At 39.5% G+C, this 24,858-nt stretch overlaps 1 protein-coding gene across 2 annotated transcripts in view; it reads left to right on the top strand.

Moving 5' to 3' along the window:
* Nucleotides 1-1,868: 1,868 nt before the first annotated feature.
* Nucleotides 1,869-24,858, top strand: part of adamts17 (ADAM metallopeptidase with thrombospondin type 1 motif, 17) — a 117,267-nt gene continuing 94,277 nt past the window's right edge. For both annotated transcript variants that reach the window (XM_054614864.1, XM_054614872.1), the window contains exons 1-3: nt 1,869-2,017; nt 2,271-2,656; nt 15,920-16,073. In XM_054614864.1, the coding sequence (XP_054470839.1) occupies nt 1,957-2,017; nt 2,271-2,656; nt 15,920-16,073 (601 nt within the window). In that variant the 5' untranslated portion in view covers nt 1,869-1,956. The remainder of the gene's footprint in view (nt 2,018-2,270; nt 2,657-15,919; nt 16,074-24,858) is intronic.

Raw genomic sequence — 24,858 nt, 5'->3', positions numbered from 1 at the left:
TGCTCTAGCACGTGTTCTAACAAAAACTAAGAAAAGAGATCATATTACTCCAGTATTAGCTTCTCTGCACTGGCTCCCTGTTAAATTCTTCTACTCACCTACAAAGCTCTAACTGGCCAGGCACCGTCTTATCTTAAGGAACTTGAAGTTCCATATTACCCAACTATAGAGCTGCGCTCCATCAATGCAGGGTTACTTGTGCTTCCTAGAGTATATAAAAGTAGGATGGGAGCCAGAGCCTTCAGTTATCAGGCTCCTCTTCTGTGGAACCAGGTTCCAGCTTCAGTCCGGGGAGCAGACACACTCACCACTTTTAAGAGAGGCTTAAGACCTTACTTTTTGATAGCGCTTATAGTTAGGGCTGGTTCAGGTTCGCCTTGGTCCGGCCCCTAGATATGCTGCTATATGCCTAGACAGCCGGGGGATACACTGAGCTCCTCTCTCCTCTTTTCTCCCTCCATCTTTATGTATTAATCTCCTATTTATGCACAATACAGATTTTGCTTCTTCCCTGGAGTCCTTGTGCTTTCTTGCCTCGCAGGTTCCCAGGAATCAGGGTTATATTTGGACTGTCATCGTGCCACCTGCTGAGGCCCTGCTGACACCCACTGCTACTACCACTATTATTATTAGTCACATTACTATTATTATTCCCTGTACTATTACGCTTATTGGCTTTGCTTCTACCCTGGAGTCTTTGTGCTTTCTCGCCTCGCAGGTTTCCATAAATCGTGACTGTACCTGGACTGTGGTCGTGCCTCCTGCTATGGCCCTGCTGACACCAACTGCTAATACCATTATTACTATTAGTCACATTACTATTACTATTACCTGTACCATTACGCATATTAGATTTGCTTCCACCCTGAAGCCCTTTTGCTTTCTCGCCTCGCAGGTTTCCACGAATCGTTGTGGTCCCTGGACCGTGGTCCTGCCTCCTGCTGTGACCCGGCTGACACCCACTGCTACTTCGATTATTATTAGTTACATTACTAATGCTATTCCCTATATCATTATTTAAATTCTACTATAGTGATTGCTGCTTTTATAAGTATTCTTAATTTTTCCTTTGTTACTCTGCTTACTACTGTGATTATATGAATCATTTATGTCATATACGTTGAATGTGTTGTGACTCTGTTATGCTGTTCATTCTGTACACATGACATCTATTGCATTCTGTCCATCATGGGAGAAGGATCCCTCCTCTGTCGCTCTCCCATAGGTTTCTTCCTTTTTTCTCCCTGTTGAAGGGGTTTTTCCTGTGCCGATGTGAGGGTTCAGGGACAGAGGATGTCGCATGTGTACAGATTGTAAAGCCCTCTGAGGCAAATTTGTGCATTTGTGATTTTGGGCTATACAAAATAAACTGAATTGAATTGAATGCTACACTCCTCCGGCCCCTCCAAAAAAACACGTGGCCATTAAAAGAACATAATTTAGACTTCACGGGCTGTGATTACAGTTGTAGGTTGTGATAACTTATCTGTTACCATTCTCGAAATCTACTAAATTAGGTGGGAAGACGCAATAACATGCTTTTACTTCACACGTTCATTTCAATCCGTCGAGTTGATATTATCTCTTTCTTTCAACAATTTACCATTTAAAAAGGTCCATCACGAACCGTTAATTCTACGTTAACTTTATTGCTCTGCTAGTAATTTGCTGCTGGGAAGTATTGTGAGGTCATGAGCCGCCATTGTTGTAAAAAAATAATAATAAATGGTCCATCGCAGTGAACGCAAATGACGCGACTCTCTCTTTACAGGGCTCTGGGTGGTACTAACGTGACCCGAGTAGAGGCCGGCCCGGGCTTTTGTAGGCGTATCCTACGCTGGGAAGTCGGTCCAGTCTGAATTTTACTAAAAGTTCTCCAACTTTAGGGAAAAACTGCACCGTCCTCCCGGGTCTTCCAGGGGTGTTTTTTTCTCCACCCTGCTCTACTTTTTTATCATGCACAGCAGCGGCCACGTCAGTCATGTGCTCCTCTCTCTTCTCTGCATCGGATTGAGTGGTAAGTACCGACTTCCACATATATCTGTGTAGGTCTACGCCTGTGGCTCTTTAGACAGAGGCCGACTACAGCAGAGAGGGTACCGCAGACTCAGAGGTGTAACGTGGCTGCGAGAGCGCACGGTTCAGTCGGTTCACGGAGGCAGGACAGGAGGCTATGTCTGCCGCTGTTTGATGGAAAGTGTGTGTGTGTCTCTCTCTCTCTCTCTCCTCCCCCCCCCCCCCCCCACACACACACACACACACACACACAGCCCAGTCCGAGCAGGAGACGGATGAAGTGGTTCCCAGGCTGCTGTCCGGTCAGGAGACACACCTGTCCTCCGACCACTCTTTACGCGCGCTGCGGCGCCGCGGACAGCGCTCCCTAAATGCCACCGCGACGGGGGGAGGAGGAGGACACTCCGACCCGGACAACATAGTGTTGTCAGTACCCGCCTTCGGAAGGACCCTGTATTTAAACCTGACGTGGGACAGCGCGTTCGTCTCCCCGGACTTCGTGGTGGAGGAGAGGCGGCACCGCGGCGGGGAGCAGCGCGCCGCAGTGAGCCTCCTGTCCAAGAAGCAGCTCTGCTTCTACTCCGGCTACGTCATCAACCACACGGGTTCCGCGGCGTCGCTGAGCACGTGCGGCGGCCTGGTAAGTCCAATCTTCCTGTTTTCTTTTTTTTTTTAAATCGTTAATAGCTTTCATGTGAGGAAAAAGGCCCCAGCAGCTGAGATCCAGACCCTTTTTAAGTGAGCACTTTTGCTGAAATCTAAGCAGGATGTTAATCAGTCTCTCATCAGAAGCTCCATATCATCTCTGGCATTTTGGAATAATGTTCTTGTGCAAAGTGTGTGTGTGTGTGTGTGTGTGTGTGTGTGTGTGTGTGTGTGTGTGTGTGTGTGTGTGTGTGTGTGCAAGTAGGGGTTCAGGCTTAGTCCTGGACTCCTCTTTATATCCTCAGGGACAGTTTAAGCATTCAGCTGTCCAACTATGAATGAGCACACCATTGTCCAGCTGAGGTTTATGATAATTAATGAAAAATGAAAAAACTATGGGGTCATTTACTCTATATGACTGGCTCAGTGGATCAACGGATCGGCGGTCCGATCCCCGGCTCCAGCAGTCCCATGTCGATGTGTCCTTGGGGTAAGACACTTAACCCCGAGATGCTCCCGAAAGGCTGCGCCATCGGTGTGTGAATGTTAGTTAGTTGAAATATTTCAACTCCGGCGAAAAATTTGCGTGACACTGTGTTGCGAAAGCCAATCAGCTTTGAGATTCTCCTCCTGTCACTCTGTCATCGATCCGAGCTCCGTTCAGAAAACATTGCGAATATTTGCTTCGCTTTTGGTGTGAACGCAGCATTAGAGTCCTGATGTGCAGGTGAAAGCGCTTTGAGTGGTCGAAAGGCTAGAAAAGCGCTCTACAAGTACAGTCAATTTACCGTCTAAACCTCTAAAGATAGAAACAAACCTATCTTTATAGGCAGTGATATGTTACCGCCATGTGATATGGCGGTAACATATCACAAGCAGACATTACCGTAAACCCTTCTAATAGAATGGAAAAGCCTCATGTCCACTGCATGGTTGGAGTCATCTCACTTTGGTACATCGGTTGAATCTCCTGACTTAAAAATGGGTGTTACTATGGCTGATTTCCATCCTTTCGGAAACACACATTGCCTGAAATTTGTTGACAATGCTTGTGATTTAAGAAAAATATTGTCAATTCCATAAACATCTTTGGCCCTAGAACTCTGGTGACAGTAGATTCAGAGATATCCTGAATAGAGAAGCATGGTTGACCTTCATTTACTGGTGTACGATCAAATTGACCAATACTGGAGCTTCCACTGAGTTGATAACGTATGAATTGAAAGCTGTACAAATTACAACTTCATCTTGTGTAAGGCACCCGTTCACATAAATTTTAAGTTGCTTCCTTGAATTGCTGTTATGTTTGTCTGTTAACTTCTTTAGATTATCCCATATTATTATTATTATCTTAATAAAAAAATTAGCTTTTGCTTTTCTGAGTTCTTTTGTTACCTGGTTTCTGAGCATTGTGAATTTCTGCCCATCATTTCCTAATTTAGACTTGAGTGCCAGTTTTAATGCCGTTTTTTCATTAAATTCCAGATGTCACTATTTAGCCATGGAAGTGTGTTAATTTTGGCTTTCTTAATGAAACTGTTAATTGTGGTCTGTATCGTGGATAAGAAGATGTTGCTGTCATACTCCTCCTTCTTTGTAAGTTTTCTTGTTAAAAGTATTAAATTATGGTCAGACATACCAGTTACCATATTGTATGATTTGATCCTTCTTTCTGGTTTATTGCTAAAAATCAAATCAATCTGGGACTGAGAAGAGTGGAATTAAGCTGCTCATAAAATTCCCATTTGGAACAATGGTGGTCTGTAGAGACAGATATTTTTTTATTCAAATGCACCCCCAAACAGTCCTTTAGGTCTTGCATGATTGACCGTTTTGAAAAGTTTATGCGTACGTAATCTTCTGATAGCTGGATTCAATCCTTGCACGTGTAATAGAAGTGACTACATATATATGATCAACACATGCTCTGGCTTTTCTAAATCCATTTTGCTCGAAAATCTGTCCTGTCAAGGTGATTTACAAGTCTGCCATGTAAAAGTGAAGAATATAATTTATATACACAGCTAATAAGGCTTATACCCCTATAGCTGAGAGGAAGCTTTGGGTCATTTCTTTGGGAAGATTTAAGAATAGGTTTAATTTAAACAGATTTCTGCCACTGTGTAGGAATAATGCCACTGTCAAAACAATACTGAAACAACTCATACAACACTTTCAATAGCCTAGGAGACTTCAGCACTTCATTTGAAATATCGTCAATTCCAGTAGCTTTTTTTCAGTTTACATTTACCAATTACCTTTTTTACCTCTTCAATAGAAAAATTTGCGTTTAGAAACATATTACAATTATTAATGTCTGCTTTCATTTAAGATTCCATTACCTCTTTTAAACTTGTTTTTTCCTTTTAGAAAGACATCATCAAATGAATTATTGCTGCCAGAAAACAAATCTGCAAAGTCCTTTTCCCATTTTTTGTAATACAACCCCTAAGACAGAACTACATTCACCATTCTCTATTTGTACCTCCCATAGGTATTTGCCTAAGCTTTCTCAGTCCCAATCTATTAATCTCATTCCAAAATAGTTGGGGATTATGAGTTTGTACATCATCAATATGCAATGAAAGCCCTCTATTGAATTTATGTTTCACTGTACGGAACGTCTTATCAAATTTGTTTTGCTTTTCCTTAAATTTTGTCAGCCCTTCCTTCAGGAATTTGTCCTTAGATCTTAGAAATAATTTTTCAGCCCTTCTTAGATTGTCCCATAAAGTCTGCAAGTCTTTGTTCCAGTAAGGTTTGTACGATTTTTCTAAAGCCTTTATGGCTATTACATATTCTCTTACCACCTTTATTCAAAGCTGTGTAGACACAAGCCACTCAATGTATCATACCGAGCGTCCAGATCACTCTTGCTGTTTTTAATACATCCCAGCTGATCAATAAGGTCCAGCAATATTATGTTACATTTAAGCGTCTTTGAGAACTCTGAAAAGCGCTCTATAAATAAAATGTATTATTATTACATTGGTTAGAGGACAAAAATGAATCAGGGAGATGCCTTTGTAACGTTTTTGTGGTGTTTGGCAGATGCAATTCATCTTTCTCTTGATAAGGTCTTACTTGAAACTTATTATCTGACCATTCTTATTAAAGAATGGTCAGATAATTTACATCTATCACCAAGTAAATAGAAGCCCTCTCCCCCTAATCTTTCAATTAACTAATTTGGGGTAAAGACACAGAACTTAACACAATTATTTAAGCCCTCATGTGGGGCAATAATATAGTCTACTACTGCTCTCCCTTTAACTGAAACTGAAGTTTTCCTTGCTCGAAGGTACCGTATTTTCCGCACTATAAGGCGCACTTAAAAGCCTTTATTTTTCTCAAAAAACGACAGTGCGCCTTATAATCCGGAGCGCCTTATATATGGATTAATTCTGGTTGTGCTTACTGACCTCGGACCGATTTTGTGTGGTACACGGCGCTCTGTCAAAATGTTTTAGTACGACTTTGGTAAACTACAAAGCCGCACCGCTTGCAGCATTACGGCTACCGTAGTCAGGAGCGTCGCGGAGTAATACATACTGTGCTTCGCCATAATATTACAGTGTGTGTGTATAAGGACCCCAAAATGGCACCTGTCAAGAGACACGCTTACGATGCGGACTTCAAAGTCAAGGCTATCAGTCACGCAGTAGAACATGGGGATAGAGCAGCTGCGAGAGAATTCAACATTAATGAATCAATGGTACGGAAGTGGAGGAAGTTTGACTGACTGACTGTTTCGCTTAATGCGCCTTTTAGTCTGGTGCGCCTTATATATGAAAAAAGATCGAAAATAGACCATTCATTGACAGTGCGCCTTATAATCCAGTGCGCCCTATAGTGCGGAAAATACGGTATTCTCCCATTTTATACACAACATTTTGAATCTCTCAAGAACTCAATTAATATTTCCCCATAATTATTAACAGTGCTGTCTAAATTATTTCTGTTAGGAGTATTATCCACATCATGAATACAGTCGTCCAGGCTACCAATACGGCTATTGAAATCCCCACACGAATATATAGCATCCACGTCCGACAGACTAAACATCTGAACTGTTAAATGGCCAAAAAAGGAGTGAGAACTAGTTGATCTTGTGGATCCTTCTGGGGGGTAAATAGCAGGTAAAAATAACAAAACAGTATCCAGAAAGCCTGTTCTTAAATTGTAGTTCTAGTATCCCTTCAACAGATTTATCCTTTTTATTTTAACTACATAAGACTCAAACAGTCTGTTCTTAACTAGAAAACCAACACCACCAGATCCTTGAACTGCCTTCGTGTGCATTGTTCGATTGGATCCAAACCAGGTAAGTGGATGACTTCATTGCGTTTTAAATGCGTTTCATTAAGGGAAATAATATCAGGGTTATGGTCAAGTAGTGTTATTTGTCTAAGCTCACAGTTCCAAACGGTCCAGCCGTTAATGTTCCAATGCACTAATGTGAGATTGTCAACATTTGCGGGGTTGGGCATTTGCCGTTCAGTTCTCCAGATTCTCTGTGCTCGACCCCCGTCTCCTCACGTCTCATCAGTCTCCCACTGGCGGTCAGGAAATAATCCTTTCCCCGACGGGAGTTCGAATCTTTCGTTGTCCCTCAGACTCTGCTTACGACGAAGCACTGACGCTTCCTAACACGACGAACAGGCAACATTTTGCTGAAAGCCTAACAGAGACACAGATGTTAAAAGAGCCACTGTGATAAAAAACGGCAAAATAAGCAAAATCTTTGAAGGATAACAAATATATATATTGTCTGCTACTATATATCAACAGATGTCAAAACCCAATAAGAAACGCTCCAACACTTTGAGATTGTCCTCCCAAGAAATCAACACCGAAATGCCTAAAATGAGCTATGTTTACGTTAAGCTGACAAAGATGTCATGGTCATGTGAATTAAGGCCTTTAATGGTCATTGTACATACATGAGAAAGTCTTTAGTGAAACAAATTACAATACCCTGCAACATAATTGTCATATTTAAGAGTTTCATCTTCCAGAGCTTGCTTTTAAGGCTTTTGAGGCAACCCTCAGGTCTTAATAAGTCAGATCTCACCGTTGTCAAAGGGTCAAATTTCAAGTCCTTGTTTCTTTGACTAGTTTTGATTCTTTAGTTTATTTAAAGAAATTGCAGACATATTACAGTAGAGGACAACCGGATTATACGCTATGCTAAATTCACAAAAGCATAGCGCCACCTACTGGCAAAAGGAAACGACAAGCGTTATACGTTGATGTACTACTCCTAGCCAGTGAACCAGATCGACTTCAAATTTGGTAAGGAAAGCCTTAAGACCTTGTTGATGCATCATCCTGAATATAGTGAGTTTTCGTTGAACCCCGTTGCCGTGGCAACGCTTTGTTCGCCATGAAAAAGGAAGTTGATTTTTCTGTGGCTTGGGATGCTCATAAACTCATGGATCTTCTCACATGTGTAATAGGTGGTGTAAATAAATATTTCGTATCAGATTCGTGCTTTGCCGTTTGAAATTGCCTCGATAGCGCCCCCTACAAATTTTCGAATAAGCTGCCCCAGCCCAGTATGACCTAGATGCATGAAATTTGCTAGGCACATGTATCTAATATGGACTTAAAAAAAAGCCTCTTGGGACCATGCTCCAAACCGGAAGTATAATATAAATGAATGTAGCTAATATAATAATAATAATAATAATAATAATAATAATAATAAAATAATAATATTAATAATTATAAACAACAGAAGTATTGGAAAGAGTGTTAGTTTTCCGATTTACAGTTTCTCACAGTACTGAACTGAACTTGAAGGATGAATTCAAACATCCAGCTAGGGAAGGAGGGATTTATAGCAGCTCCGATCATCCCCAACCACAGCTGTCTATTGTAGTGATGTACCTCTCTCTCCAGCTAATGCCTATGACTAGTATCATGTTGCTGTGTTTGTGGAGCTGTAGAAAGGCTTTAATCCATCCTCCAGTCCACATTATGCTAGCTACCAGCATTTGTTAGTTCAGAGGCTCGGGCGGGAGCGGAATGTCTGTGCAAACGTTGGAATGGACTGAGTTGCTGCTCTATTTTATGGCATACCACAGTTCTTCAGTCAGAGCAGGCCTGCTCATAGAGGCTGCACTAAGAGGCTGCATTGTCCTGTTTGTTGCTGCCATTGTTGCTGTGCAGACCTCACACAATCATGTGCTAGAAAGAGTGCAGAACGGTTGTTTGCACTTGACCTTAGCTGATCGGATTTGATTTATATAATTTCTTCGTTCTGCTTTGGCTTAATGTCTTGATTTCAGTAACAACAGAGCTTTTTTAATGACCGCTTTGATAAAGGATCCAGGGTTTAAACTTTGGCTACAGCCAAGCACATTTTATTCAAGCCCAAAGTCAATTTTCCAAATGAAATGCCTTTTTAAGAACCACTAGATCTTGCAAAACTAGATCTAACTGCATGGTTCCTTTCGAAATTAACACGAACTGCCTGTCAAATATGTGAAGCAATTATATTGTGCATGATATAGCATGAATGGCATGTCTGAAACTCCAACAAACTTTACTTAAACAGGAGGTTATTTATTGACCTTTTTAAGTACAGCTCAATCCCCATATTTCACTGTTTATTTATTTATTGGATAGGGACAGAGCAGGTTAATGAACATCCCATAAAATACAAGTCCTAAGGCAGATATCAAAAACACAAACGTTTAAAGTGACAATATACGGCTAGAAATATACAATAAACAAGTAGAAAAGACAAAATAGAATGTGCTAAAAGTCAAGTTAAGAGTCATCACAGTTATGGTTTGCCAAAAGCCGTTGTTTTTAGATGGGTCTTTAAAGTGGAGTATGTAATAATATCCCTTATTGCAAGTGGTGAGCTATCAAATATTCACTTCCCTCTGCTAACAGGACCGTTTGTTGGAATCTGGTGCGTTGATGAGGCCCCTCACAGTCCCCTATAGTGGTGGCCCTGGTGCCAAGGTCCTGGTCAGCGCTCCATTTAATAGATTAATTTAAAAGGAGGTGGGGCAAACATACTTGAAATGTAAATAATTCTCAAAGCTCAATAAATTCTATTTTTCCTGAACATTACAATGCGAGATGCTAAAAATGCAAAATGTTGCACAATGCCTTTTGTAACTTGGCTTATTACCTATTAAGGCAGACAACTCTTTATTACAGTAAAGGCTGCAAAATTAATCAAAAATGTTATTGAAATCACAATAAGTTGATCTGCTATTTTCCCAACACCGAGGTTTAAAGGTTACACAATATTCCTGGCTCGGTAGTACCAAGGTTTTTTGTTTATGGCCACGGTTCGATACGTTTTCGATTTAGTAGGAAAAACAAAGAAAATGCAGAAAATAACTTTTTTGTTCATTTATTTTGAATTGATTAAACATTCAACATTTGTTCATTGGCCATGATTCTTACTTTAAGGCACTCAAATACTGGCATATTGTCAATGAAAATCGATAAATAATAAAAAGAAGACGAAACAGAAATGTCTTAAATGTATAATATTTCTGATTCTGCAATGCTCCATCATAGCACTCTGACCTGTTGATAATTCCTGAACTGGGCTGTAGCTTATGCTTCTTTATACAGGGCAGCACAGAGACTGACTAAATGCACATGTAAACTCCCATTGCCACAGATTAACCCTACTTCCCTACGTTATCTATTAAGCTTGATGTTTGCTGCAGCGCGTCTACTTGTTATTATGAATCCCAATTCTTTTCTAGGCAAAGCCTGTGTAGCGATTATCAATAACTACGTTAAAATTATAAATAAATGGGTCATTTATTTCTAATAGGATTAAATGAATGGATGACAAGATATATATAATAATTAAACAAGAATACAAATCATGAATTAATTGATTTCAAATAAACGGGCAATATATCAAATAGTGAAGAAAAGTTGCGGACTCCTCTCCACTCTTTTCCCTACTCTACCTGGTCAATCTAAATTACTATTATTCAGAGCCTCTATACATATATCTCCGAAGCCAACTCTGGATCATAATAACGTTGATAGTTTCCTACTTTGAGTAGTGGGGGTCCAGACGCCTTCTGCGGTTGCTTCCGCGGTCGGAAGCAACCGCGGTCGGAAGCAACCGCTCTGTAGTAGTCTCAGCTCTGCCGGCGGACCTTTTGGTTCCATCGGAAGTGAAGAATGCAGGGTGATGGGTCAAGGACCGGTGGCTCTCCGCTGTCTTCGGAATTCTTCGTGTCTCGCTTCAAGGCGGGCGTTGGATCCGGTTTGGTGTTTGGAGAAGGGATATTGCTCTGAATAATTTGATAACTTAGGCTACTCGTTGATATTCTCAAACTAATCTTGTTGGCCTAAACGATAATAATTAAAGTTGATATCTCAAGAGGTCAACAGACATACACTAAAACAAAAATAAGGCTTGCTTAAAAGGAATAATTATAAGATGCTCAAAGGAGTTTTTAAGAGAAAAGGTATTGACAAAAACTGCTGTTCTAAAATAAAAATAACGGGAGCGTGCATAAGCTCCTTAACAAGACAGACAACCAACACGGACGAAAACGAAAAGGATAAGAGGGCAGACAAGGGAATGTTCCTTGTTTTGTCAAAGCAGAGGTGTCAAGTCGTAGGGTGCGGCTTAATTTATGGCTTTGTTTTGCCCAGATTTCGGATTTCTTTGTCTTCTAGTGTTGGAGGGTTCCTGTTTTAGTAAATTGACTAATCTAACACTTTAAACAAATAACCCACATACTTTTCTTCACTATGAGATTAATAAACCTTACACACAGATAATGCAGATAAGAAATGTGCGTCGGTCACGTGACTTATTAGCGCCACAACATCTCGTCACTTTGACACGTATCTGCGCTATTACCACTTGACCACTAGGTGGCAGTATGGTCACATGATGAGTCTGGTTTGAAAAACATTAAATGGTTTTAACTCTGTTTCCCACGTCATAAACATGGGAGAAAGACGTATTTTCCTGAAATCAAATGTGAGATACTTTGAGTGGGGTTATTGAATACTCCAAAGACTTATACAGTATTATACAGAGCTACAGAGAATAATTGCAAGATACTTAGTTGGTTCCTGTTATCTTGACCCCAGTAATTTATGACCTGTGACCTTTGAAAGCCAGATGGTTGATTCCTTGACTTGAGATCTTCCTCTCAGCCTGTGGAGTGTCAGACCTGACGACTTTATAGAGTGGGGGGGTTTGGGAGTGTCTCTGCGAAAGTGTATTGAAACCTCCTCTGTAGAGATGAAATACCAGAGAGGGGGGGAGGAAAAGAATGTCTCGGGGAAAGAATAAAGGAATCTCCAGTTGAATCTCCAGTTGTCACATCAGGCCTCTTCAACCTCGCTAGACCCGCCCTGTGCAGCATTCAAGCATTAGGATTGACCATGCGTCCATGCTCACCGAGGTACTGGTAACTTCATTTGTTCGTGTCCTATGGCCTGACCGATGGGCTATCCCGACCCCTTACTACTCAAGGTCAATGCCTATACCTTTTACTATCGTCTCTGCCTCAACCGGCTACTCAAAGTGGGTCTGGCCAAGAAGAAAAGTGGGAATCACAATTACACTGCTGGCGTAGCTGATAGTAACTGGTGCGCTGCAAAAAAATTCTGGGAAAACTGGTAAAGCTCCAGAATTACGGCTGTGGGTAGTATAGATAAACAGCAGTTTGGGTCACAGGGGTAACGAAAGGATGGCACATATACGGAACAGAACGTCCCAAACCGAACTATTCACTACCAATACACATATTGTTACGTGTTAAAGGCCACACCTGTGTCAATAAACAATTTTATAACCATTGTACGGCAAAGATGTCCTGGCCTACACATTCATTTCTACAGACTTAAGTAAACATCTTTGTTTTGTACAGATCGAACCTTAATCATTTTTAATGTTTTGCAATAATTATAAAAATAAAAGATTAATCCCTCTAATATGCCAGAGCAGCTGGAGATTTTTTCCATCTTTGGGGCTTATCCTCTTCATTTTAATCATTACTGCTGACTTCACACTGACCGTCACATGCACTCTCCATCTCTTGATCAGACACTCGCTAAAGGTACAATATGTTGGATAAACCCTGACAGAGTCTACCAAGCAGACACACAGCTGACACCTCACAGCTAAATGAATTGATGATGTATGTGTAAATGACAACGCAGCCTCTTTTGGACGAGTGAAAGTGGAGACTGCCTGTTTTGATGGATTTCACCTGTTTGTGCATCAGGTCATCGTTGCTTATTAGGCTCAACTGACGAGAGGTCAACATCTTTTGTTATAGCGGTATTGGGTGCGGTTGTATTGCGTGTAATTCTGCAGCCTCCCCTAGCTGGCTTATCCACATATTTGTGGAAAACCCTGATCACTAGTGGGAGGTAAACATTTCCATATGACCCTGACAGAGCTCCACCGCAACGTGTTTTTTCAGTCATACTTGAGATGTATGCTGGCGTGGGCATGACCAGCTTTGACTTCAGGTGTGACTGACAAGGTTAGGCAGGCAGCCAAGGTGCCTCATGTCTCTGCGTCAAATGTGTGTTGTGTGCCTGATGTTCTTATCGGCTCACATTGAGTCGTCTAACTAACAGAACTTATATATTTTTTTGTGATCATTGCTTTACATTTATATATTTGCTCTTAGTACTGCTGGCATGGCTGTGACTTCGACTAGACTTCCCTGCAGACATTACTTTTGCTGATCACTGATGAATTCTCAAATTGAACATCATAACGTTAAAATGAAAAAGTAATGAAGGCACACAGGACAGATCTATTAAAACCACTAACGTTACTGTCCCGTCGCATTTTACTGGACTTTCTCACTCGGAAACAGAAACTAATTCTCTTATACTTGCGAGTAAGTGGCAGCTTAAGTTAACAATAAGGTGCAATTCGCTTAAAATCTGTTGACAAACTGGTTAAGTTTTGAAGAGCAGGTCTGGAGGCAGTGGAGGCGTTTGCAGTACCTTGAGTTATTTGTCAAGTTAGGACGAACAACCAGAATAGATTGTGCCAGCCTCATCTGCCCTTCGACTTGTCTTCAATAAATCCTGTAGCATCTGTAGTGTTAATCAAGGAACCTGTTAATCAGCACACCATGCAGTCCTGAATGGTTAATATTGCACAGGTGGTGTTAGGGTTATATCATTTAATGTTAGGGTGGTATAATTTGTGGTTACAATTCTTTATAGCCTCCATGGGGGAAATGTTAAATCTCTCGCCATATGAGGAACCCTGTTCCTTTTCAAGTTAGAATGTAAAGTTAATCCAGTGTTTTCATGGCACATGATATGGGTCACATGTTATGACATTCTAATGTTATCATCACTGGATAGTATAAATTCAAAGTAGTAACCTACGTTATTAATTACAAAATAGAGGTAATTCATGAATGTGCAGTGGGAGCACAAGTTGAGATGGTCACGAAGGAAATTTAAAAAGAACGTGATCTGACATCACAGATTTCAACAGGAGACAGAACACAGTAACGTCTTCTCTGTGCAACATAATCTAGTCAAGTGTGTTACACTAGAGTGAGTAGCTTCATGTTCAAAACTGAATGAAACAAAAAGGCTTTTATTGAGGAGGTCGAAGCGAAAGGCTTTATTCATGTCAATATTGAAATCACTAATAAAATTGAAATCATCAGAATAATGCTTGATAGAAAGAATGCTTGATACTGAAGTTTAACGTAAAACAAATTTTCCCTGACTAATCTAGTGTGTAGACCTACAGTCTAGCTAGTCTAGCCCCATTTTTTAAATCATGAATCGTGTGTACTTTTGAATATCCCTTTATATATTACAGAAGAAATTGCAATGTCAGTTTTATTTCAGATTTTGTGCAGCCCTACCGTAGATTACATTAACAAATTTTTCCCAGTTTATTTTTTGTTGCGGTGTATTTGATTGAGAGAAGTAAACATGGACCCAAGATGTTGCCTTGCAATACAATTCAGTTAAAAAAAAGAGGCTACTCTCAAAGCTAAGCTAAAGTCTTGAAAATGACATTTATATGTGGTGCAACAGATCCAAGGACATCCAAAGGACAGCAAATGCCTCGTAGTCATTTCTACAGAATGATTCACCAGAATGGTGCATTAGGTGCTCTTATGTTAAAGCAACAGTTCACCCCCTTCATTGAAAAAAATACATATTTGTATATTCAATTAGCTGAAATGGTATGTAGCAAATATTGTAATATACAGGCTTTGTTGTAAGCGGTTTCATGTAGGTAATATTTTCTTTCAACCATTGTTCCTACCTAAAACTGCTCACAATAAGGTATGTTGCTTTGAGTAAATAAATAATCATTTTGCAACATTAGCTGATTGCTGTTTCAATCCATTATATTGGAGAGAAGGCAGACATCTCCATATCTTGATACCTCCAAAACAATCTAGATAGCACTACAGGTGCTTTGACTGTCCCTTTTTTAAAGGAGCTGGATTTAACATACTGAGCATTAATATTTTAGCAGTCAACTTATCTATAAAACATTTTAAGTGCATGTTAACGTGTCCCACCGGTTAGCTCACAGCTTCCCTTTTGCACTGCTCTCATACGGAGGTATTATTACGTTCTGACCGACAATGTCGTCATGACATGTAGGGCCCACCCTCCAGTTCCCCCTCAGGTAATCACTGTTAGCACCGTTAGCACCGTTAGCGCTTTCTCTGTCGTTTGCAATGCTAACGTTGTGAGCTTTATTAGCACTTTTAGCGCCTTATCCATGTTGAGAGCTTTTGAGAGGCAAATCTAAATTCTAAAAGAATATGAAAGTGCAATGGAAAGGCTTTCATGAACTGGTTATGGGCAGAATCACTATTAATTCATTCGGGATTGTAAGCAAGAAAAAATATACCGCAAAATAATGACCTTAACTTTAACTATGTACAGTACCAGTCAAAAGTTTGGACACACCTTCTCATTCAACTACTTTGAAGAATCTAAAATCTAAAACATATTCTGGTTTGTTGAGCATTTGTTTGTTTACCACGTAATTCCATATATGTGTTTCTTCATAGTTTGGATGTCTTCAATATTAATCTACAATGTAGAAAAAAATAAAGAAAAACTATTGAATGAGAAGGTGTGTCCAAACTTTTGACTGGTACTGTATATGCTGGTTCATCAGTTAAACACTCTCTACTCACCATACACTTATCTATCAAAATTCTACTTTTTCATTTCTGTAATAATCACACTTTCATCTTGTACATGTCTCTGTTTTTGTGCATAGACTGGGCTCATACAGATCGGGGAGGACAGTCTATTCATTCAGCCGGTGGGTGAAAATGGCCCCTCCCAGTCGTTCTCGGGACTAAAACACCGGCTGCAGCGACGCTGTGCCAAGACCAGCTCTGCTCCGGATGCAGACTGCGGGACTGTACGAGGTGAGTGCCACAGAAGGCTAGACTGGATGGCACAGGACATACTGGATTATGGTGACACTGACTGAAAGGTTTTCTGATACTAGGGTTGATTCCAAATAGTAGACAATTTGACCAAAAGGAGCCTGTTTTGACTGCAGGTATCACAGCTGAAACGTCAGTGTTAGGAAGCTGTGGTCATGTGAACCAGGTTTCAATATCAGACTAATTATAATGCTTTTAAACAAATATTTGAAAATGACTTATACATACTTGCATACGTACTTTCAATCAATCTCCCTCTTGATTTAGCTGCTCTTTTAAAATTTCCGGGACCATCAGAGCAACATCTTGACGATAGCCTCAGAAACACTAAATAACAACAACACAAGTCAAAGGACACATTGATTGATCAGAACACTTACATGAGAATATAGCACTATCGGAGCACAACATATATTTTGTATCGGGGATGCTCATTTGGATTTTTTTTTTCTGACCGATAGCAGACAGTTTTTTTGATCATTAACCGTTTTCCGCCGAGATTGGTGCTGTGGTTGAAGTACTGACAAGCCGCCCAGCTGCAACCTTAACGGATTCACAAACCGGTTCAATCTGTCATTTACTGGCAGTTGTGTATATCCACAAAACAGGTAGCAGTCTCACCCTTGCGTGCATTATTGTGACACGTGCAGCCAGTTTCCCCAGTTAGAAAATGAAGCCATTATTTCAGCCGTGTGGGTGTTGACTGTGTGTCTAAATATCTGTATATCTATGTGGACCAAGTCAAGGTAGGCATTTACAGATGTGTTTACACGTTTACTGATCTATTTACACATTTACAGATTTGTCTACACGTTTACAGATCTATTTAAACTTTTAGAGATTTGTCTACACATGTAAAGATCTCAGTACAAATTTACGGATGTGTCTACATATTAACAGCTTGATATACGCACATTTATAGATTTCTCTACACTTTTATAGATCTATGTACACATGTATAGATCTATTTACACGTTTACAGATCTCTATACGCATTAACAGATTTGTCCATATGTTTACAGATCTATGTACACATTTACAAATCTATCTGTACATATTTACAGATATATGTACACTTTAAAGATTTGTCTGCACATTTAGAAATCTCAATACACCTGCAAATCTGAATACAGATTTAGGATTGTTTTACACACTTTCAAACCGAATAAAGCTCTATTTATACTTGTGCTTGGTATCGTAGCAGATGGCCCACAAGCTCTGTGCATTCACTGAGGCATTTATACTCTTTGCTTTGTTGCATTATTCTCCTAAATGCCAGAGGGCGTATAATATATATGAACTGTGAAGAATCAAAAAGACAACAAGTGTAACCAAGAGATACAGTATACCCATAGACTGTGTAACCGGCAAAAAGCCATAAACTAAGCTCCACAATGCCTAGGAGGGATTCTTATTATCTCATATCTTATATTCATGGACTCCTTTATTGCCTTTGTACATGCGTGCAAAGAAACAATTGTTAAATATCATGTAAACTATTTGATTTGGCTGCAAAATATTTACTCAAATGTAGATTTTTAAGAGCTCCTGTTTCTAATGCAATTAAAAAGGTACTTGCCTTTGTTTCTTTAATCCCTAGACATAGTGCTTTTATCGGGATATTTGACTATTCGACTGTGGGTCAGTGGAAGAGCGGGTCTCCTTTCATCAAAAGTTTGGCGGTTCGATCCCTGGTTCCGCTAGGCCATGTTGATGGGCAAAATTGCTCCCGGAAGTAGAGGTCTTTCAATCAAAAAAGAGTCCATTTACCATTTACTAAGATTAGTGCAATATTATCAAAAATATATTAAAAAATATATAATCCTACTGATTGTGCTGCTGGAGCTCCTGCCCGCTGTGTAATGTTCTTACATGTATGAAACGACTATAAGAGCTTCACTGTTAATGTGCTCTGCTTTGTCAGAATCCTCCATTGCACTGTTTACAACTGATCGGCCAACCAAAACTCACCTGTTGAACTTCTGAACAGCTGCAATGCTCTACAAATAGTACTTTGCAGACACAAATGGGATTTTTATGCCTCAACCTTTTTTTGGCAGAGAAATGAACTTCGTAGAAGTTGGTGAAATGAAAGTGGATAGAATTGGCGTGATTCACCAGAATAAAGCAGATGTTCCTCACACTCACCTCCAGAAACCTGAAACATCTTCCAAATCCCTGTAGAGATGTGCTCACAAGGAGCACCCCCCCCCCCAGCTGAAATTGGGCGGTTGAACATCACAGGGAAGCATTGCTTGTAAATAAAATGTTTCAGAGCAGCATTTACTGCTATCTCATATGCTTTGATGTTCATTCAGCTCCAGTGTGTTGTAAGAGAGGCAGTGTTGAATACAGATGTTTCTTTGTTTAATGTGCTTCTCTTTTTATGAAAAGTTCTTGATGGAACCTGCTGAGCACCTCCCTCTGTTTGCCAAGATTATAGATTTTTGTAGTGAGGGGAATTCCTGGTGAGGATTTTCTTTTAAAGCAGAGCAAAGCAGGTCTCCAATGTTTTTGAACCATGGCAGTTTTATGGTGTGGAACCCACCTGAACACAGGAATCCGAAAAAGCACAAATGACCGTCCCTCTCCTCAAAGGCATTTGTGGTGTTGCACTCAGTTTTATACATATGAAAAATAATGAGAATTTGCTTGAGAAATAAAAAAGGAAGGCTTGAAATAATAGTCCTAACACTTATTACTTTTTTCACCTCCACCATTTGGGCCAATGTTTAAAAAGGGTCTGGGAATGTTGCATTGTTCTCACCTGAGACGCCTCTTGCTTTGACCAGTCCTCCGACCTAATTTGCATATTGATATATTTCATTATACTTCACAGATCACAGATTAACTCAGGTTAATAACAGACAAGCACTCATGCTCTAAGATACAATGTTCAGTAACCGTTACCAAGTTAGCTAGTTAATGGGAGATACCCAAGGCATAAATATAGAGTTACATGCACTAGTCAACTTGGGCTGTTTTGTTTCCATAGCATATCTTTTTTAGACTAGTGGAAAGAAAAACCTATATAATATAGTCTATTACTACTAATAGTCTATTTGCAACCTTATACTTCTCCTAAACTCTGCAAAAAGAAGGACTAATGTATGGCGCCAATTTCAAATTTTGAACCGGGCTATATCCAATTTTCAGATTTCTGTTCTGGAAATGTATGCAAATTAGCAGATATTGAATAGTATAATGCTCATTTGCAAATAAAAAACATATTTCAGAAAATGTGTAATACAAAATCGGATTGCCTTGATGTTAGCAATCATCTGTGGAAGTTTCACGGTTATATCTTTTAGTTTATTTGTTTACCCTATTCACCCGGATGCATCTACTTTGTGTTAAGGTTGTGCCACAGCTCCATCAGGTATCTGTACCGATTCCAAAGTCCACTGGAAGAGGAGCATCTTCCATCATAAGGGAACAAATCTCCGGTTTAAATTGTTTTGTCGTAATCTTTTTTATGTGTTTGTGTCAAATTTGCAGCTAATTTATGACTGATTTAGTAACAAGTACTTTGTGCTGTGTTTAAATGACTTCACACTCATGGATCTTTATTTAGTATCTGCACTATATCAATAGTATATATTAGCATTAAGAAAGTTGTTACATTCCCTCTCCTGAAACAGACTTTGAAAGAGAACTGACAAACGAGTCGGAGATGCACCGATCAGTCGGCTTCTGATGGAAACGGTCCAGTTTTCAGCTGATCGTCCATGACCAATTCATGCCGGTCGCATTTACACACTGTTCCACCACCACATGATGGTTATTCGTTTCACACAGCTTCACAGACAGTAAAGTCACACGCAGAAAAAAGGGAGCAAATATATCTTATTTCGAGATTCCCCGATCATGTTTTTTTTGCCACAGATACTAATTGCGGATGGTCAATGATCCATACGTCAGAGAAAACCATCAAGAATTCTAAATGTAACCTTTACCTGTTAAAGTCATCTATATTGGTTATTTTCATAAAAATCACAATTCATAGGATTAGGAAATAAAAGGTTGTATTTTTATTGATAATTTTCTTTGGCATTAGTAGTTTTAATTATGTATTCTAAGCTGCTTAGAGCTAGTGTTAGGAAGTTAAACAGGTCAACACTAACATCTATTTATGTTGCCTTGAAAACATATCCTTCATCCAACTGGGTTTACTCAAGTTTCTCACCAAAACTACATTTAACAAGATTTGATTTGAACATATCATCCTAGCCCTATAATTTACTTACATCCAACAGTGTTTCCCACAGTATTTTGTGAGGCTATGGCGGAGTGACCTTGGTTCCTCTAGAGGGGTCCATGGGCACGCTCCCCCATTTTATGTTATTTAATACTTCTCGTCCATTCGATTTCTGAGGGAAATATTGTATTCAACAAAATAGTTACTAGTTAGGCTTCTTTGCAGATTCAGATTCTTAATACGAAATATAAATCAACTAATAACCTATGATTTATTTTTAAGTAGTATATAACCTTAATAATTAGTATATAAAGTAGTTAAAAATAGCTCCCCTTTTACCAGCTGCACCACTAAAATGATAAATACATAAAGGCAGTGTGTTAAATGTAATCTTGTAAAGTAACGTTTTTGGCGAGACACTTAATAAAACAATAAACAAACAATAAATCCAGTTGTTTGAAGATGTTTTCACTGCAATATAAAATATATTGAGAGGGCATCATGACCTGACTAACTTAGCATTAGCAACACTAGCTCTAGGCAGCTTATGATACATTATTAAAATGACTAATGCCAAGATTTTTCATTATTATTTATTTCTTATTCATTTGAATTGTGTGTTTTTATCCAAATAACTACTGTAGATGAAAATAAAAATGTCTAAGGATAACATTTAGAATTTTTAACGGTCAACACTGACTTTTCTTGGACTGTTCTGGGACGATGGTGAAAAAAAGTTAGTCTGGTGCCTTGCTGTCAATTATAGTTCTCAGAAAAAGAAAGCCAAGAAAATTGCAATTGGGCCATGACTGTTATCAAGCATGACAAGTTTGTGTCTGATTAGAGCAAGTCCAGTGGATTCACATCATCAGCTTGTTGTTTAATGGATAATCTCGTAAAATGACCGCCCGCTACGGCTACACCATTCCTTTTAAAAGTAAAGCTTTTAATTACAAAGGCTTTAGATTGTATTGACGAAATTTGAAGTTGATCTGACAAATTCCCTAGGAGGAGTTCGATAAAGTAATGCGCTTGAAATGACTAAAAAATGAAGGGAAAATTCACACAAAAATCAAAATGATGGACTTCCTGGGATTTTAGAGCAATAGGGCCTTACTCTGGCCCGCCGTTCTCGGGGCTCGAGCCCTAATAAGGAAAGGTTGTTTTTCTGTATATCTTTGAAAAAGACAAAGTGAGACCCTCTGCTAATTTGTGGGGTCAACATTGACACCAACAGCATGACATTGGGGTTACTTAGTGAGGAGCATGCAAAATAGCATTTGTGAACCTACCCCTAGCTAGAGGATAAATGACCAATCACTGTCAAATTCCTCCACTAAGCAGGAAAACACAAGCATAATACTAAAATGGCGCCAGAGGTCGGCAGCCTGTCGCAGCAGCTCTCTACCAGCTTTGCTACTTTTGTATTTTTTCTACTATTTTTATTCGTTGTTGTCTTCTTTTTTTTTGGTAATTGTATGTTCCTGCTTCAGCGTTTTAGTTGTAGCGTTTTTTCCCCTTTCTCTGCACACAACTGGAACTTTTAATCATGCTGACCTACACCCGCGACGAGCTTCTGCGCTAGAGGTCGACCGATATGGGTTTTTCTATAACCGATGCCGATGCCGATACTTAGAGGTCAGGGTTAACCGATAGCCGATATGGGCTGCCGATTTTTTTGGGCCGATTTTTAGGGCCGATATCTAAAAGTTTTCCCATTAGTTTGCATGCTAAAGCGTCACACTAATAATAAGTAGATGCACACAATTTGTTTTAACATTTTTTTAACATTTATTGAACTCTGACTTGAACCTTGAGTCATACATACCAGTTTTGTCTGTGAGAGGGGCGGAGTAGCATAACGTAGCGCAACATAATGCCGCCTCCTCCACCCCACGAACAGAGGGACATTTTTCGACTCCAATACAGGAAAATTTAAGCAGAACTCATAACATTTGGGCCAACATATTACTGTAAGCAAGCAAGCTGCTACTAGATTTCGAGTAAAGTCCTTCAAGCTAACAGCAAGGACAAGTTAACTGTGAGCCTGTGAACTCAATCAGCTGTAGCCTTTACAGCTCTCGACGGTTCAATGCTTTTCGTTTTTTTTTTTGTTTTTTTCCTTTCACTAAGTGAAGCAACACTTCATAGTTTACTTGTAACATATATAACCTAGTAAATATGTTACCACCATACAACTTTGAAATAGCAGAATTTAAGCCTTACCTTATCTCCCAGGATTACAAGTTTTGGGTTGGGGTCCTTCACATGCGTTCTGCCGGTACCAATAACACGGGGCTGCCCGCGGACATGCCTGACTATAAATCGGCGCTACTAAACACAGATATCGGCCGATGCCGATAGATTAAAAAATGACAAATATCGGCCCGATACATCGGCCGACCGATATATCGGTCGACCCCTATTCTGCGCAGATCAAATGAAACAAAGTCACAAAAACACAAACCTTCATTCTGACTGGCTCTTAAACCGAACATTTACCGCCGAAGACTTTAAACTCTGTATGAAGTCAAAACTTCCTGTGTTAAAGCTGCATTCTCTCTAGTGTCCACCAGGGGGCGACTCCTCTGGTTGTATAGAAGTCTATGAGAAAATGACTCTACTTCTCTCTTGATTTATTCCCTCAGTAAACATTGTAAACATGAGTTTATGGTCTCAAGCTCTAGTTTCAAGTCTTCTTCAATACAGCATGATGTTCATTTAGTAAATTATGCTCCATTTAGAGTCGAATAGATCATAAAGCAGGGGATGCTTTAGGGCGGGGCTACACACTGATTGACAGGTCGACACCAGAGACGTATACGGCGTCTCTACGTCACTCCTCCTCAGTCCATATATGGTCACTTCCTGTTCACTGGTTGATAAAAACAAGATGGCGACGGCCACAGTCCTCAAACCAATGAGTGACATCAGGACGACTACGTTCACTTCTTACATAACGTCTACGGTTCAAACAGTGAACATGAAGTGAACATGAAGAGTAATGGTTTCATTGGTTCTAGATTCCTGCTTCAATGGGAGCTGTTGGACTCCAACACCTCTTATCATCAAAGCGGTCCTCCTGCCGCTGACTCTGCTGTTGGAGAACGTTGCCCTCTACTTCTACTATAAGGTACTGACACACGTCTGTTGTTTAGACCAGCGACTGGAATGAAGCTCTCGCTCTGTGTTTAGTGAACTGAACACAGGACTGTGCTGTCATGTCTCTGCAGGCCAGAAGGGGGAGGAAGCCGGGCAGACGGGAGAACATTGAGCTGGATGAGTTTAACCTGGGTGTTCCTGCAGCTGAAGAAGAAGGAGCTCAGGGAGCAGAGTAGCTCCTCCAAAGAGCTCATCTCACATCCAGATGGATTTCTAACACACAGCCACCATCAGCTCACTTTATACGCATGTTCCCTTTAAACAAGAAGAATATCATATTACATTATTACAGCCTGTCTTTGTTACTCTCTTCTGACTTCCTGGCTCTCAGCTCAAAGCCCATTGGTTCCTGCTGAAGACGTGAGTCTTTAGAAACACCTCCCTGATATAAAGGTTCATTTAGAACTAGACTTGAGAGCAGGTTTACCAGAGTCCAAGCAGCCGGCGTCTTAGAAACCAAAGACTACCAGGAACAATGTTAATGTTATATATTAAGTATAAACAACGTTTAACATTGACATACATCTTCTACATTCTGTGTCACAATTCTCAATGTTCAAATCACATTTAGTGACATTTGAACAGTTGAATCCTGAGATCAAAGGAAACCTCGTTTCAGACCCACCTACTGCTGGATGTGTAGATCTGGAGCTCATCAGGTTGATGAACCACATCTGGTGCCATGATGACAATCTGATGGTGTTTGTGGGTTTAAAATATAGAATGAATTCATGACTTCTCTTTAGCGCTCCCTTTTGGATCACATGGCTCATTTATTGTACTGAGCAGGATTTAGTCATCAGGACTACATTTAGATAAAGATCATCTTAATAATAGAAATATGAACAACGATGAGATCGGCCCCTAACACATCATTTATCTGGGAGTAAGAAATTTCTCATTTTATTATTGATTTTGCTTATTTGTTATAATTAAGGATTTTGCTTTCTTCATAAGAACATTGTAATTATTGATGTTGCATGTTTTTATAACCAAGGATTTTTGATAATTTTCTAAGAATGCTAATTAATTAAAATCATAAGCATATTTCCTAGTTTTGTAATCGAGGATTATACCATTTTTTATGATCAAGTATTTTGCTTATTTCATAACAACGTTGCAATTATGTTTTTTTATAATTAATGATTCGGGATATTTCATAACAATTCTATTATGAAGGATTTTGCATAAATGACAAGCCTTTGCTTAAATTAGTAAAATTATAATTAAAGCATTTACTGCTAATTTCATTAATTTACTTCTTCATGAATTTTGTAATAATATACTTTTCTTGTTTTTTTTATAATTTGAGGCTTTTACTATTATCATAAGCTTTTTGCTTTGTTTCATAATTAAGGAGAATTATTTCATTAGGATTGTGTTTATTATTGTACTTTCTGAATT

This window comes from Anoplopoma fimbria, chromosome 2 (assembly GCF_027596085.1).
Source record: "Anoplopoma fimbria isolate UVic2021 breed Golden Eagle Sablefish chromosome 2, Afim_UVic_2022, whole genome shotgun sequence".
In the NCBI taxonomy this organism is placed as follows: domain Eukaryota; kingdom Metazoa; phylum Chordata; class Actinopteri; order Perciformes; family Anoplopomatidae; genus Anoplopoma; species Anoplopoma fimbria.
Note: the sequence above shows the minus strand (reverse complement) of the source record. Positions and strands in the feature narration are given on the sequence as shown.